Source organism: Phacochoerus africanus, chromosome 11 (genome assembly GCF_016906955.1).
Source record: "Phacochoerus africanus isolate WHEZ1 chromosome 11, ROS_Pafr_v1, whole genome shotgun sequence".
Lineage (NCBI taxonomy): Eukaryota > Metazoa > Chordata > Mammalia > Artiodactyla > Suidae > Phacochoerus > Phacochoerus africanus.
Genome location: NC_062554.1, coordinates 99,523,067 through 99,540,582, shown reverse-complemented (window position 1 = coordinate 99,540,582; position 17,516 = coordinate 99,523,067). Strand labels below are relative to the sequence as shown.

At 35.7% G+C, this 17,516-nt stretch overlaps 1 protein-coding gene across 1 annotated transcript in view; it reads left to right on the top strand.

The window, feature by feature from the left end:
* Positions 1 to 16,532, top strand: part of GNAI1 (G protein subunit alpha i1) — an 84,887-nt gene extending 68,355 nt beyond the window's left edge. Inside the window, exons 6-8 of the mRNA XM_047752919.1 lie at positions 7,375 to 7,504; positions 8,210 to 8,363; positions 14,437 to 16,532. Of these exons, the coding sequence (XP_047608875.1) occupies positions 7,375 to 7,504; positions 8,210 to 8,363; positions 14,437 to 14,627 (475 nt within the window). The 3' untranslated portion in view covers positions 14,628 to 16,532. The remainder of the gene's footprint in view (positions 1 to 7,374; positions 7,505 to 8,209; positions 8,364 to 14,436) is intronic.
* Positions 16,533 to 17,516: the final 984 nt, after the last annotated feature.

Sequence of the window (17,516 nt, the reverse complement as noted above, 5' to 3'; positions counted from 1 at the left end):
TGACCGTAGGTGTCTGGGTTTACTTCTGGGTTCTCCATTTTGTTCCATTGGTCTGTTTGGCTGTTTGGGTACCAGTACCACACTGTCTTGATTATTGTGGCTCTGTAACATTGCCTTAAGTCGGGGAGGGTTATGCCTCCTGCTCAGTTTTTGTTCCTCAGGATTGCTTTAGCAATTCTGGGTCATTTGCAGTTCCCTATAATCTTTTTTTTTTTTTTGTCTTTTTTGCCATTTCTTGAGCCGCTCCTGTAGCATATGGAGGTTCCCAGGCCTAGGGGTTGAATCGGAGCTATAGTCGCCGGCCTACACCAGAGCCACAGCAATGTGGGATCCAAGCCCCATCTGCAACCTACACCACAGCTCATGGCAACCCCAGATCCTTAACCCACTGAGCAAGTCCAGGGATCGAACCTGCAACTTCATGGTTCCTAGTCAGATTTGTTAACCACTGAGCCATGATGGGAACTCCCCCCTATCAATTTTTGGATTGTTTGTTGTAGTTCTGTGAAAAATGTCATGGGCAATTTGATAGGGATTGCATTAAATCTGTAGATTACTTTGGGTAGTATGGCCATTTTTACAGTATTAATTTTTCCAACCCAGGAGCATGAATATCTTTCCATTTCTTTGAAACCTTTTTAATTTCCTTGATTAGTGTTTATAGTTCTCAGCATTTAAGTCTTCCACCTCCTTGGTCAGGCTTAGTCCCAGGTATTTGATTTTTTTTTTTTTGGTTACAATTTTCAAAGGTATTGTATTTTTGTATTCCTTTTCTAATATTTCATTGTTAGTATACAGAAATGCGACTGATTTCTGAATGTTAATCTTATATCCTACTACTTTGCTGAATTTGTTGATTAGTTCAAGTAGTTTTTGGGCTGAGTCAGAGTTTTCTATATATAGTATCATGTCATCTGCATACAGTGTCAGTTTTACCTCTTCTCTTCCAGTTTGGATGCCTTTTATTTCTTTTGTTTGTCTGATTACTGTGGCTAGTACTTCCAATATTATGTTAAATAAAAGTGGTGAGAGTGGGCATCTGTGTCTTGTTCCAGATTTTAGGGTGAAGGCTTTCAGATTTTCTCCATTGAGTATTATATTTGCTATGTGTTTGTCATAGATGGCTTTAATTATGTTAAGGTATGTTCCCTCTATACCCACTTTGGTAAGAGTTTTTATCATGAATTGATGTTGGACTTTGTCAGATGCTTTTTCTGCATCTATTGAGATGATGATGTGGTTTTAGACTTCTTCTGTTAATGTGGTTTATGACATTGATTGATTTGCAAATGTTTAACCATCCTTGTGAACCTGGGATGAATCCCACTTGGTTGTGGTGTGTGATCTTTTTTTATGTTGTTGGATTCGGTTGGCTAAAATATTGTTGAGAATTTTTCATCTATATTCACCAAAGATATTGGCCTATAGTTTTCTTTTTTGGTGGTATCTTTGTCTGGTTTTGATATTAGGGTGGTGGTTGCATCACAGAATGTCTTGAAACTAGAAATCAACCACATGAAAAGAAATGAGAAAAAACTAACTGCGTGGACATGAAACAACATGCTACTAAAAAAAGAATGGTTCAATGAGGAAATCAAGAAGGAAATTAAAAAGACCTCAAGGCAAATGATGATGAAGCAAATCTATGGGATGCCACAAAAGCTGTGCTTAGTGGGAAATTCATAGCAGTACAGGCCCTCCTCAAAAAAGAAAAATTTCAAATTGACAATTTAACCCACCACCTAAATCAATTAGAAAAAAAAAGGAACAAAAGCTAAAATCAGCAGAAGGAAGGATATCATAAAGATCAGAGAGGAAATCAATAAAAGAGAGATACAAAATAACAATAGAAAAAAATCAATAAAACCAAGAGCTGGTTCTTTGAAAAGGTAAACAGAATTGACAAACCTCTGGTCAGACTCACCAAGAAGCGGAGAGGAAAAAAAAACCAAATAAACAAAATAAGAAATGAAAAAGGAGAAATCACAGCAAATACTGCAGAAATACAAAAAACCATAAGAGAATACTATGAACAATTATATGCCAACAGATTTGACAACTTAGAAGAAATGTTTTTTCTTTTAGAAGAAATGGACAACTTTCAAGAGACTCACAGCCTGCAAAAACTTAGTCAAGAAGGAATAGATCAATTGAACAGACCTATCACTAGAAATGAAATTGAATATGTCATTAAAACAGTCCCTACAAATAAAAGTCCAGGACCAGATGGCTTCACAGGCAAATTCTACCAAACCTACAAAGAGGAACTTATACCTACCCATCCTCCTTAAACTTTTCCAAAAGGTTGAAGAAGAAGGAACACTCCCAAAGACATTCTGTGACACCACTATCACCTTAATGTTTTCACTCTTTTTTTTTTTTAAGCTGCTGGAGTCTTTCTTTTTTTCTGCTGGCATTATTTTATTGAAATCATTTGCCTTCTATTAGTTTGCTTACAACTTCTAGAATATTAAATAACCAAACCCAGGAATATTAAAATATTATTACTTTATATAATCTGATTTACCTTGAGAACTATTGCTGTGTTTAATAATTGTGAATTTATTTTAATTATATAAGGAAGTTCACTGTTACAATTAGGCTTTAAGAGTTTTGGTTTTTTTTTTGTTTTTTGTTTTTTGGGTTTTTTTTTTTTGTCTTTTTTAGGTCTGCGCCTGTGGCATATGGAGGTTCCCAGGCTAGGGGTCGAATCTGAGCTATGGATGCTGGCCACAGCCACACCCGATCCGAGCCGTGTCTGCGACCTACACACAGCAATGCTGGATCCTTAACCCACTGAGTGAGGCTAGGGATTGAACCTGTGTCCTCATGGACGCTGGTCAGATTTGTTTCTGCTGAGCTATGATGGGAACTCCAAAGGTTTGTTTTTAAACCTAGTGTACCTTAAATTTTGACGTTTTGCTTTTTATTTGCCTTAACTTTAAGACTGTATTCTATTGCAAACTTAAATTCTTATGTTCAGATGACTTTGTTTTAGCCATGTAGTCCAAGGATAAAATGCATGAAGTTGGGGTTAACAAGTAAGGATTCTAGACCTGGGCCCCTGTTATGTAAGCATAAACTTGTTGAAGATTCTTAACAGACTATTACAATCTTGCTCATTGTCAAGAGGTTTAAACATAAAATGAGTTACTGTCTATAAAGGAAATAGAGAGGTGAGAGTTCCGTAAATGATGGCAAAGGGAAAGGTAAATGTTACATCAGTTATTTGGTACTTAGACACTCTTGGTAAAATTCATTTTTGTTCTTGGTTAGGTGCACCCTAAACATTCATTTCTAGACGATACTTTTCACTTTTAGCTGTTTCTCAAAGATATAATTTCCGTAAAAGTTGTCTGTCATCATGATCCTTCCAGGAAGTCCGCTTATCTCACTCTGTCTAGTCTTCTTGGGTGAATTTCACAGGATGTTTTTAGTTACTGTTTGCACTTGCTGACTTAAAGATAAACATAGGTCTGTCAGGAATTTCAAATAAACTTTGTCTTATTTTGGATTCGAATTCTGTTAAATTACTATCATTGCTAACATATGGTTCCAACTTTGCTTTTTATATGTTAAATGAGCCTGAGAAGAATGAGGACAAAAATGTACTTAGAATAGTTCTACTGAGAACTCTTTGGAGTGTGTGTTTATCGTTTTGTGTGTTTTGTTGTATCTATTCATTGATTTTAAGTGCGGGTGACTCACCTCCGTGACTAGGCATTTGTGGAAAGTATCTCCGCAGATAATTTTGCTTTAAAAAATCAACGGTTTTATTTTACTGTAATATTTTTGCTGAATATAGCTATTAAAGCATCCCTTCTATTAGAAAATCATCATCATAAGTTTCTGTTCCTTTTCTATAGTAATATAAATGTGCATTTAATTTTGGGGTGCAGTGTCATATTTACAGGGTTGACATTCATATATGATCAACCAGCATTGGACCAGTGTTGGTCACAGAGGTATTAAATGATAGTCTGAATGTTAGTCAGCACATCTCAGGATCTCCAATATCCTATTCCACCTTCCCTCCCTCCCCCAATCCCCCCTAAAAAAAGACACCTGAGAATACTCAGTTTCACTCCCTATTAGATGCTAGTCAAAAGTCTCATCTTTTTACGTGAAGGAGAATATACTATAATATTGTTTTCTTTTGCATTAAAAAAATAGAAGTTCAGAATATGAAGATAATTTTAATGTATGTGTGAAACTGCATAATGCTGTGTGCTTTGCCTGATCCTTTGTCATATCAGTTCTTAGTCATTTTTGCTTCTTGACTTATGAGTCAGGCTGGTGATTCGCAAAGTGTGGTCTCCAGCAGCATCCAGTTACCCACCTGGTGATGCTGAGGCACACTAAAGTTTGAGAAGCACTGGCTTAAAGGCTTTTTGTTTATGACCAATATATGAATGACCATCATTCATTTCCAAATTAAAGAGATTTCTTTAGGCAAATTACTTGATTATCAAGTTAAATCTTTGTTATATTTTACATTCCCACAGCATAACTCCAAGATCTAGATCTTTTAATGTAGTAGTCTATCATTGTTTAAAAGTTTTTAGTCTATCATTGTTTTAAAAGTTTTTAAAATATTCTGTAGACATAGTTCATTCTTTGATTCAGCAGATATTTACAGAGTGCTTTTGTTGGTCCAGTGGAGGGGATACAACATGGCCAAAACCAACCATGTCTTTGTTTTTGCATTGTTTTAGGGATAGGGAGGAGAGGAAAGGAAATATTTAATATTCGGGGGTGATAACTGCCATAAGGAGAACTAAAACAAGGTAGGGAATATACTAGTTTCCTAAAGCTACTGTTAACAAATTACCACCAACTAGATGGCATTAAACATCAGAAATTTATTCTTTGATAGTACTGGAAGCTAGAAGTTTAAAATCAGTATATTAGCAGGGCTTGCATTGCTTTTGAAGGGTCAAGGAGGAGTCCTCCGTTGTCTCCTCTTAGCTTCTGGTGGTTGTAGGAAGGGCTTGATGTTCCTTGGCTCATGGCCCTTTCACCCCAGTCCTTGGCCTTCATCACATGGCCTTCCCTATGTGTATCTTTTCCTCTTTACTTGATAGTTCACTCCTCAGTTTTTCCCTCTGTCCTCTTGCATTTTATTTTAGCAGCAAGGAAAGCCAAAGCTGAACCATGTACTCTTTGCTTGGAAATGTTCTCAGCTAAATCTGAACATCCAGTATCATCTCCTGCAAGGTCTACTTTACACCCAACCCTAGAACACAGTGAAACCAAGTTTTTTGCCACTTTAAAACAAGGATTACCTTTTCTCCAGTGTCCAGTAATATTTTTCTCATTTCCTTCTGAGACCTCATCAAAAATAACATTCATATTTCTTTCAACATTGTGTTCATGATGATAGACATATACATATATACGTATTCATTCTCTAAGACAGAAGCTTTTCTGCTGTCCTCTTCACTTCCATCTAAGTCTCTTCAAAGTCACCTTTTGATATTTATGTTCCTAACCAACCATCTTTTCAAGGCAGTCTGGGCTTTTTCTGTCAAATAACTCATAATTCTTCCAGCATTTCCCTATTACCCATTTCCAGAGCCACTTGCACAGTTTGGGATATTTCTTTTATAACATGACCCTACACTAGGTACTAGAATTTATATTAGTTGGAGTTCTCCCTAGAAAGAGAACCACTAGATTCTGTTTATTTCAAGGACCTGGCTCAGGTGACTCTCGGGACTGGCAGATCTGAAGTTTGAGGGCAGTACAGCGAGGGCAGTACAGCAGGTGCAGACAGAAACTGATGTTGCACTGTTGAGGCACAATTTCTTTTTCTTCTGGGAAACTGCAGTTTTTGCTTTTAAGGCCTTTTGGCTCATTGGATGAGGTCTGCCCACATTATCCAGGATACTTTTTTACCGAGAATCAACTGTAAAGTGCCTTCACCACAGTATCCAGGTTAGTGTTTGATTGGTTAGGCTATCATAAGCAGCTATTTAATTTAAATTGGCACATAAAACCAACTATCACAGAGGGAAAATGTGTGATGGGGTGCATTTGGTTGTTATTTTATATCAAGTAGCCAGGAAACATGTGACCATTGATCAGAGAAGTTCTCTAGACTGTATTATCTTTTTGGTAAAATTATTTGCAAATTGTGTTCCTTGGCAGTTTTGTTAACAAATGGGTAATCATTTTAATTTCTTTTGTTTTTGTTTGATTGTTATTACCAAAGCTGTCCTTTTTATGTCTTACCCATTTTAATTTAGTGTGTTGAAGAATCATTTTGTTACATGGCATACTTAAACTTAATGAACAATTTACTAGCTAAACGAATAGAAAGAAGATGCCTTAATTGATGATAAAAGTAACAATACTAGTTAATTTTGTACTGGATACAAATTTGATGTAATCAGATTTGGTTTATAGGCCAATACTATTCTATAGGGAAAATTCTTTTTGCCTGAGAATTAAATAGGGACTGTTTTAATTAGTGCACTATCTGGATAAATGGAACCTTTTAAAAATGCACCATTTTGTATAGTGTTTCCATTATGTAAGTGGTTATTTCTAGGTTGCATAATGTAATCTATGTGAATTTCAACTTTTGCCTAACTTAAACTCTTAGAAGAAAAACAGGAAAAAAATCATTGCCTTTACGGTGTTTAATCATGTTACTATCCTATGTAGTAACCTACAGTGGTCTACCATTGTATACCATGTAAAAATTGAGGTTTTTCACTCCTAATTTTCAGACTATTCAGTAGGCCACCCATTTTATCTCATTTCATCCCCCCCCCTTTTTTTTTTTCTATACCATGGTTTTTTTACTTTTTAATTTAAGTGGTCTGTTTGTCTCTGTCTAAATATGACTTGCTTACTCAGCTTTTCTTACCTGGAATGGTTTCTCCTTTATGTAAAAGTCCTACTGGTTGCTTCTGAGAGAAAACAACATCTTGTAGTGGGAAGAAGGGACCATGTTCTCTGCCTCTCAAGTTTCCTGATTTGGGCAAATGGAATATACTCTATTCTGAAATCTCTAGCTGCTTCTCAGGGTTTACACATATGCAGCCCTTTCACTTGTATTTATTTAATCTTCTGTTCTAAAGTATTCTCATGTTAAGAATGTGTTGCTTTTTTAGAGTATTTTGGGCTTTTTGTTTTGTTGTGAGATACTTTGCCTTCAACCAAAAATTTTAAAAACCAGCAGGCTTTTTTTTCTTTGTGAAAATCAATTTGTGACATTATTTTCCTCCCATAAAGTCCTTCTCTCCTTCCTTCCTTCTATCTCACATTTCCCTAGGCAAGTTGGAGCTTTTTTTGTTGATTTTCTAGAACTCGCAGAGCTGCTGAACATGCAGTGTGATGTCAAACTCACGATTTTTCCTCTTCCAGAATGTTTGATGTGGGAGGACAGAGATCTGAGCGGAAGAAATGGATTCACTGCTTTGAAGGAGTGACGGCCATCATCTTCTGTGTGGCGCTGAGTGACTATGACCTGGTTCTGGCCGAAGATGAAGAAATGGCAAGTAGAGATTGAGATCACTTTTAGACGTTGAGTATGGTGGCATATGAAGAGATGGAGATGGTGCCAGGAATTTTTCTGAGAAAACATTCCTGAGGAATTCTTGCTAACGCCTGAACTATTTGAAAGTTTAGGCTCTTCTCTCTAACTTTTCTGTTTAGTCTATTTCCCTTTTAGTATGTGAAGAAGCACAGATGGATCCTGAAAAAAGGAAAGAAGTTACTCTTACCTCAACCCTATATGCTTAACTAGGCATTTCTGGTACCTACATACATACTGGAAGAAAAAGTTAGTTCCATTAGAGTCCAAGACATATTTTTCTTATTACCTCTGTAATCCTTGGTCTGTATCTTTGCTACTACCATCATGTAATTTTCAGGTGTGTTTCAATGTACCATTAATCTGGGGGAAATATTTTTACATAGAAAATTTAAACTCTTGCCATTTTAAATTTAGTACAGACTGGCGTGGGGGAAGCTATATCAATTTCTTATTTTTGAAGTAAGGCATATGCTATTATTGTGCAGTAGGTGTGCACGCATTCACTGCTATCATTCTGGCACTATAAAATATATCCATGTCCTTTGTGCAACCAAATATTTTCCAGCTGACTAAGCTCTTTTTCATTACCACTCCTTTTTTTAAGTAAGATATCTCAAAATCCTTGCTGTTATGATACATTGGCTGTATTCTTTTCTGTTATAGAACCGAATGCATGAAAGCATGAAGTTGTTCGACAGCATATGTAACAACAAATGGTTTACAGACACATCCATTATACTTTTTCTAAACAAGAAGGATCTCTTTGAAGAAAAAATCAAAAAAAGCCCTCTCACTATATGCTATCCAGAATATGCAGGTATTTTACTTCTTATTGTTAACTTGTCATCCCATATATTTCTAAGTGAAAGTTCCTCTAAGGCAAGATTTCGGTTGTTGATTTGAATCTCTTGGCTTATTAATTCTTGCTTTTAAGATAAATGATTTATCAAACTGCATTCAAGCACAAGTAATTCTTGATGAGATGATTGAAAATAACATACTCTTTTTATGGAAAAGCTGTTAGGTAATTTCCTATGGTGACTCCCAGTCTTCGTAAACTTAAGGTATTGATTTATCCATCAAGGTGACAGATCTTTTGTCAGGTGTTGTTTGATGCACAATAAATTAGTCAGTCAGCAGAGACACATCTTATCTCAAAGACAGATGTACTTCTAAACAAGCAAGTATACAATAGCAGTGCAGCACATGACTATAAAGGAACATGAACAGTCATTGTAAGGTGGAAAATGAGAAAGGACTCCATGGGTTAGCTAACTACTCAGAGAAGTCAGGAAAGATTTCAAAGAAAATATAGACTTTGGAAAGGAGACTATTGCTTTAATTTTATGACTGTGGAAAAATAGTCTGTGGTGAGAAAAGACCCGAGAGGCATTCCTGGTTTTTCCATAATTAGCTCTTTGATCTTGAACAAGGAAGTTAATTTCCCTACGTCTCAGTACTCCATCTGTGAAATCAGACAATGGGCTCAAACACTGGTTTACTTTAGTTCCTTGGAACACTTCTCTGGCTGCTATTGAAAGTGGGTGCAGGGAACAGAGATTTATTCTCCCTCCAACACAGGCAACTTCTCCCTTGTTAAAGCAGAGTAACTTAGCTTTCACCTCTTTTACATACTGGGTTTTGGGTAAGGTTTTACTTTATTTTAATGAAGAAAGCACTCTGCCCTAAGGAAAAAAAAAAATTGACAATCATTTGATCTCTAAATCTAAGCATTCTCAAAAGTCTGGTTAATTTAGCGAATTGGTGCAAGTTACTGACCCTCACTCCATCCTAAATGTTCCCCAAAAAAGTTTCAAGAATTTATTTCATTATAGAAACTTTTAGTTTATTTTGTACTGAGTAAACTTTGCAGTGAGTATTTGCTGCCTTCTCCTAGGCACTGTTCAAACAGTGCTCTTCTGTCCCCCCTTACATAGGTAAGAGCACTGGGCTCGATGAAGCAGCGTGGTCCAAATCCAGACCTACATCTGTCACACTCCTGCATCCAGAACATTAATAACCAGAATACATTTAATTATATTCTCACTGGAGCCAAAGGGGGAGGGTTCTTTGATAAATCAAACATATAATCACATTACTCATTACGAGAGCCCTTTTTGTGTACTGCAAAGGAGTTATACTTCAATTCAAAATAATCTCACAGACATGCGTATTTTAAAAGTATTGTTTTCTTTTTGAAAGCCATAGGATCATAGTCACCTTATTCACAAATATTTTTAGTGTTTTATTAGGAATAAAATTATTTATAGTTCTGATTCCAAGATTGCAGTTACCCATGATCAAGGTGACTCCGTTTTGCCTTTACTTTAATCTGTCTTTGATTTCACTTTTGTCATTTTCTACTGTAAAGCAGACATTTTGTGTGACTATTACCAGAAGACCCAAATGAACCCACAAATATTACATACCTACAGGGATTTTAGAGCAACCAAGAATATACTCATTTATTAGCTTTCTTTTTTTTTTTTTGCCAGGTATACAGTGTGTTCAAGTTTTCAAGTTTTTTTTTCTTATGTTGCCAAGTTAATAAGAATCACTGATCTCAGAATCTTTGAGCAAAGAGACTATTACATAGTTCTTTCACACTCTCAGTGTTGACTGTAATTTAAAATCTTCATTGCATGCCCCAAATATTAATGCAAGCACCTCTTGCTACAACCTCAACTCAATTCCTGTTGGTACTGTTTTCTTTAGAAGAACCCAGTATAGCCTCCCAGCTACTCACTTGGTTTCTCTCCTACCTCTCTGCTCCTACCTTCTCCTGCTTTTTTTTTTTTTTAATCTATACATTGGGATTTCACCAGATTCCACCTGCAGTAGTATAATCTTTCAGCACTCTGTTCTTTCATGATCATCTTTATTCTCACCATATGAAGGTCTGTTCAACTTTTCTCTGCCGAGACTCCAGCTTCCATTTCCAAATGCTTGTTGAACATCTGTTTATATTTTAGCATCTGAAACTCAAACTGAACTCACTTTTCCCTTCAAATCTCCCTTATCTCCCTTTGAAATATATCACAACACCTCCCATATTCTCTAGTCTTGAACCACGTTATCATCTATGCTTAGCCTTTATTCAAAACAGTTCTATCATGTTAGAAAATATCTGTCGTATTCCACCACCACCCCTCTCCCTAGTCATTCTTTTCCAAAACTTAAAAAAAGGTATATTCTTGAGGAATGTACTTACTAGTTCATTCATGTATCTCATAGCTCTGGGGGTTCAGTAATATAACTGGTCACCCAGAATATACACAGCAAATCGAGCCATGCATCCAGTGCCAGCTCTTTTCCCAAGACATATTTTTAAGTTAGAGGTTGCATTAGCTTCTGTGACTCAACAAGACACTGTTTATTGCTTTAGAATTTCAGACCACCAACCTTATTATGATTTAATAAGCTAAACTAAAATTTGATTTGTAAAGAATATGGTTGTCTGCTAGCAAGTTAAGAGAGATAAAATGTAAACTTATTTTGACAACCTAGAAAAAAATGGAAAAATTCCAAGAAACAACCTACGAAGCTAGAATCATGAAGCAATAGAAAATCTTCTATTTTCTATTACTAGTAAGAAGATTGAATCAGTAATCAAAAACCTCCCAACAAACTAAAGTTTCATAACCAGATGGCTTTACTGATGAATTCTACTTAACAGAAGAATTATTACCAGTCCTCCTCAAACTCTTTCAAAATATGGAAATGGCAAGAACACTTCCGAACTTATTTTACCAGGCCAGCATCACCCTGTTACCAAAACCAGGCAAGGATGCCCAAAGAAAAGTATAGGCCAATATCCTTGATAAACATAAATACAAGAATCTTGAACAAAATATTAACAAACTGAATTCTGCAATATATTGAAAGGACCATACAACACAACCAAGTGAGAGTTATTCCCAGGATGCAAGGACGGTTCAGTATCTGCATATCAGTTAATGTGATACACCTGAACAAAATAAAGGATAAAAATCATATGATCATCTCAATAGATGCAAAAAAAAAGCATAGACAGATTTGATAGCTATGTATTATAAAAAACCAACAAAATGGATACAGAGGGAATGTGCCTCAATATAATAAAAACCATAGATGACAAGCCTACAGCTAACATCACACTCAGGATTGAAAAGCTGAAAGCTTTTCCTCTGAAATAGCGAATAAGAAGACAAGGGTTGCCTGCTCTCACCACTTTCATTCCATATAGTATTACAAGTTCTACCACAGCAGTTAGGCAAGAAAAAGAAAGAAAAGGCACCCAGATCAGAAATGAAGAAGTAACTCCATCTCTATTTGCAGGAGACAGGATATTATATATAGAAAATCTTAACGACTCCACCAAAAAACTATTAAAACTTAATCAATTTAGAAAAATTGCAGGATACAAAATCTCTTGTGTTTCTGCATAGTGATAGAGTAGTAATCAACTACAAGAAAGAAACTAAGGAAACTGTCCAACTTACAGTTGCTTTAAAAGAGCAGTATTTCTAGGAATAAATTTAACCAAGGATGAAACACAGATGAAAGAAGTTGAAGAAGACACAAATAAATGAGAAGATATTCCATGCCCATAGATTGGAAGAATATTGTTAAAATAGTCCCTACTACCTACAGTTATCTGACAAAGTCAATGCATTCGGCATCCAGTGGCCTTTTTCACAGAGAATAAAAAAAATCTTAAAACTTTTATGTATCACCAAAAGACTCCAAAAGTTAAAGCAATCTTGAGAAAGAATAACAAAGCTGGAGGTACCTTGCTACCTGATTTCCAACTATATTACATGACTGTAGTAATCAAAACCATGTGGCATTGGCATAAAAAACAGACATATAAATCTGAGGAAGAGAATAGAGAACTAAACCAAAGCATACATGATGTAGTAATTTATGGCAGGATTCAAGACTCTACAGTGGGGAAAGAATAGTCTCTTCAATAAATGGTGTTAGGAAAACTGGACAGCCACATACAAAAGAATGAAACTAGACTGTTTCTTCCACCATACAGAAAGTATATGTATATACTTTGGAAGTGTAACCCAAATGGATTAAAGACTTGAATGTAAGACCTGAGACTGTAAAACCCCTAGAAGAAAACACAGGTAGTAAGTTCCTTGACATTGGTCTTGACTGTGATTTTTTTTAGATCTGACACCAAAAGCAAAGGCGACAAAAGCAAAAATAGGCAAGTGGGACTACATCATTAAACCAAAAGTTTTTGCACAGCAAAGGAAGCCATCAACAAAATAAAAATGCAGCCTAAGGAATGGGAGAAAATATTTGCAAAACATTTATCTGATTCAGGTTTAATATCCAAAATATAATGGCATCCCTTTGAATCCTTGAATGATTGGTTCCAGCACCTGCCATAGGTACCAGAATCTGTGGATACTCAAGTCCCTTAGTACAGTTGGTCCTCTGTATTTGCTTGTTCAGATCTACAGACACAAAGGGCCAACTGTACAAAGAACCAATGCAACTCAGTAACAAAACCTCACAATCTGACTTGTAAAATGGACAGAGGACCTAAGTAGACATTTTTCCAAAGATATACAGGTGGCCAACATGTCCATAAAAAGGTGCTCAACATCACTAATCATTAGCAAAATGCAAATCAGAATCTTAGCAATCACCTCACACCTGTTAGAAGGCTGTTATTGCAGTGAAAAAAAATGAATGTTGGTGAAGATTTAGAGAAATTGAAACCCTTATACACTCTTGCTGCGAATGAAAATTGGTGCAGCCACTATGGAAAACAATAAGGAGATTCCTCCAAAAAACTAAAAAATAGAACTACCATACAATCCAGCAGTCTCATTCTGGGTATTTATTTGAAGACAAGAAAAATACTTTCCAGAAAATGTGTGCACCTCTCTGTTCATTGCATCATTCTTTACAGTAGCCAAGACATGAAAACAATTGGTGAAGCAAAGGGGCAGGGAGTGAGCACTTTAGGAATATAGGTGGCAGTTAATTATGGGGCCACCCTCCTGACAGGGAGTGAGCTTCAGCTATGGAACAGAGGGCCTCAGAATGGTCATACCAAGCAGACTGGGTAACATAGGACCTTGAAAACCAGGCACATAACTGTGTTATGACTGCAAAAGAATTAACAGGTTTTTTTCATGAAGTATATATGTACATCTGTAACCTATATAAATACTCACTGAGGACAAGTATGAAACCCTGAGTTTCGAAAAGTTAAAATGGTAATATATCCCCCACTCAGGTCTTTTTGCCCTTTCTTTGGCTGCTCCTGCGGCATATGGAGGTTCCCAGGCTAGGGGTCTAATTGGAGCTGCAGCCGCCGGCCTACACCAGAGCCACAGCAACGTGGGATCCGAGTCATGTCTGCAACCTACACCACAGCTCACGGCAACGCCGGATCCTTAACCCACTGAGCAAGGCCAGGGATTGAACCCACAACCTCATGCTTTCTAGTGGGATTCATTAACCACTGCGCCATGATGGGAACTCCAGGCTAGCATTTCTTGATCAGCCACTAAGGCTAAAATTGAGATAGCATGCCACCACCAGGAAACTGAGTGGTTCAGTGTTGGGATGTAGAGTAAAAAGGATAAGAAAAAAAAAAAGAGGATCCAACAGTTTGAGATTAAGGCAGGAGCAAAGGTCATGGAGGACATGGAATACCCTGTTTTTGGTTTTGGGGCTTTTTTTAAGGCTAACTTATTAAAGGGTGATTAACATTGGGTACATTTCACTTAAATCATTTATCCTGTTCTTGATAAGATGATTAATTGAATCCACATATTTGATACATATGAAACTGATTCCAGTATTTTAAGGTGCGTGTTACTTAGCTGTGTATTCATCTTAAATTTTTACCTTATGTTTCTTTCCTTTTCCCATCTCAGGCTCAAACACATATGAAGAGGCAGCTGCATATATTCAATGTCAGTTCGAAGACCTCAATAAAAGAAAGGACACCAAGGAAATATACACCCACTTCACATGTGCCACGGATACCAAGAATGTGCAGTTTGTCTTTGATGCTGTAACAGATGTCATCATAAAAAATAATCTTAAAGATTGTGGTCTCTTCTGAGTTTTGCAGTTAATGGTAAAATGCATTTTCAAACCAAATGAGTACTTATATATGGATCTCTCTAGACTAGAGTCTTGCACCAACACAGAATATATGACAGATGCATCTGGGACCTGACCAAAGTTGTTGTGTTTTTGTTTTTATTTGTTTTTAACTGAAAGTAATGTAAGGACCTTTCTTAAATTTGAGAGGTGGTCCTGCAATGTGAAACTAAGGGCAGTGTTAAAGCTGGGCTCTAGTATATGGATGACTTCTACGTAAGTGTAAATATGAAAATGTATGTATACATGTATTTATGACTTTAATTTTCCACATTACTTTTAGGTAATAAGAGCGGCAACTTAGAATTTTAGCGTGATGGCTTTGGAAATAACAAATATTAAAGTACTTTGTACTCAGTGACAGACTATTATCATGTTTGCCAGTTTTAAACAGCTTTTTATTTATGTTCATGTCCTGTAAATTTTTAAGTACAGTAATTAAATAGTAGGACACATTGAAGCCTTTGTCTTGATTATATGTATACCAATGATCATAAAAATGTTATTTGTACAAACACTGCACAAACTATTTTAATAACATGATTTGTTCTTTAAATTTAATGTGTTTTATTGAAATGTTCTTGAAGAGGATGACTATACCTGCCTTTGGATCAGTTAAACATTGTATGCATTTCAGTTTTTCTTTGAAGAGTGCATGCTAATAGAATTGGTTTGAAAACTGTAAAATTTCAGGTTTTTGAAGATAGTACACTATCTTAGACTTATAAACAATTTTTATTCAGTTGGTTTGTTTTCACTTTGAATTTTAATATTTGGATGTATTCATGCATTGCCTTAAAGGTAATGCTAGATTAATTTTTATACACTTTAAATAACTACAGTTTTATTTATAACTAAGTTTAGGTGGATGTGAGAGCATTTTTGTGGGTAAAAAATAAGTTAGCATAATGAATTTTGAGACATTCATTTGTGTATTTCCTTTGGGAAATCCCTCGTACCTACCATACATGATAGCTCCTTGCTTGGAAGATAACAAGAAAGATCTTTGAATATTCTGCTGCTGATACAATGCAAGCTTTAAACTCACATTTGTAACTAATTTGAAATTTAATTATCATGCTATATTAAAATTACTTTTTTCCATTAGATTATTCAAATTTCTTCCACTCGCTTGAGTTTATCATTTCTTTTTAAATTGCGCTGTTATTTCTGAGAATGAAATGGGCAATTACACTTAGAAAATGAGTAATAGCATTTAAGTCAGTGGTTGTATGCTCAAATAAGTGTTACACATCAGCTAGATACTGAACTTTATAGTCATTTTTGTTTTATTCATTCATGGTGTATCTCTGTGACCTCATTATAGCAAAATGAATAGCATTCCATACCCTACTTCTCTTTTCTTTTTGAAACTCATCTTGAAAAGGTTAGTCTTTCAGTAACCTTTGTGGGTAAGTAGTTTCTAAATTTAGTTGTGTGCTATCGTTTTGTTGAAGTCTGTCTGTTGTGTGTGCATGTGTCTGTGTGTGTTTATGTGTGTGTGTAACCAGAAACTACATTCACAACTGTTTCATTTTGGGGATTTGTTTTTCTCCTTTGTAATGTAAAGAAATTCAAAGTTACCAAAATCCTTTAAGTGTATTAGTTTAGATTCTTTATGTGCCTTTCATGAAAGATATGTTTTCATTAATTTTATGGATGGAAGACCTGTTATATTCATATTATGAAGCTATGTATGAAATTCAACTCTCCTATTAGTAAATTTGAATCATGAGAAGTAGTGGTTTAAAAAGCCACAAAGAAGCACACATTGGTGACATCATTGATGAATTCCTGAAATTTATTCTGTGTAATTGTGTTACTAATAAAACTTAATAAATTTGAATTTTTAAAATTTTACAAACCTATTGGCTAAATACATGTTTTGCATTAGCATTTAAGTATCAGTCTATAGTATATTCATTTCTTCATTTGTGCTGTCATTTTGCAGTTTCACCTACTTTAGAAGCTTGAGTTTTCTCTGCCCCGTTTTCTCATGAGGTGTGCTGCCACATTGGGAATCTGTCTGCTTGATATCCCCTTCTGAGAATTGATTGCCTGTTTCAACTCAGTATACCCCAACCAAATTCATCATCATTTTCCCTGTAAACTAGTCCTCACCCTCTGATTTTGTTATTCTACCATCATTCATTGAATCTCTCAGTGGAGAGTTTTTCAGTCAAAAACAAAAAACCTTTTCTGCTTCATTTAATTCATTCATGTTCAGTCTTTTACTGGAAAAAAAAAATCCTGTCATGCATATATGTTCTTGCTAATTGCCAACAGTAACTGATTTAGAGTGAGAAAGGCTCAGGTTAATAAGCATGATCACGGTGTCAAACCTATGATTTCTTACTTCAGAAGTCTGAAGAATGCTACCTTATTTCCAGAAAATGTATGTCTTTTAATTATTCTCATTCATCTCTGAGTTTATATGAATCATAATATTTAGATTAAAAACACGTAAGATAGAACAAAGCTGGAAGCCTCATGCTGCATTATTTCAAACTATATTAGGAAGCTATAGTAAATTATTGTGGTATTGGCATCAAAATAGACACACAGATCTGAGAAACAGAACATAGAGCCCAAAGATAAACTAGGCATATCTGGTCAATTAATTTATGACAAAGGAGCCGAGAATACGCAATGAGGAAGGGACAGTCTCTTTAATAAATGGTATTGGGAAAACTGGACAACCACATGCAAAAGAATGAAACTGGACCACTAGCATATACCACACAAAAATCCAGCCAAGATGGATTAATGGCTTGAATATAAAGCTTGAAAACATAAAACTCTGAGAAGAAAACATAGGCAGTAAGCTCCTAGACATTGATCTTGGTGA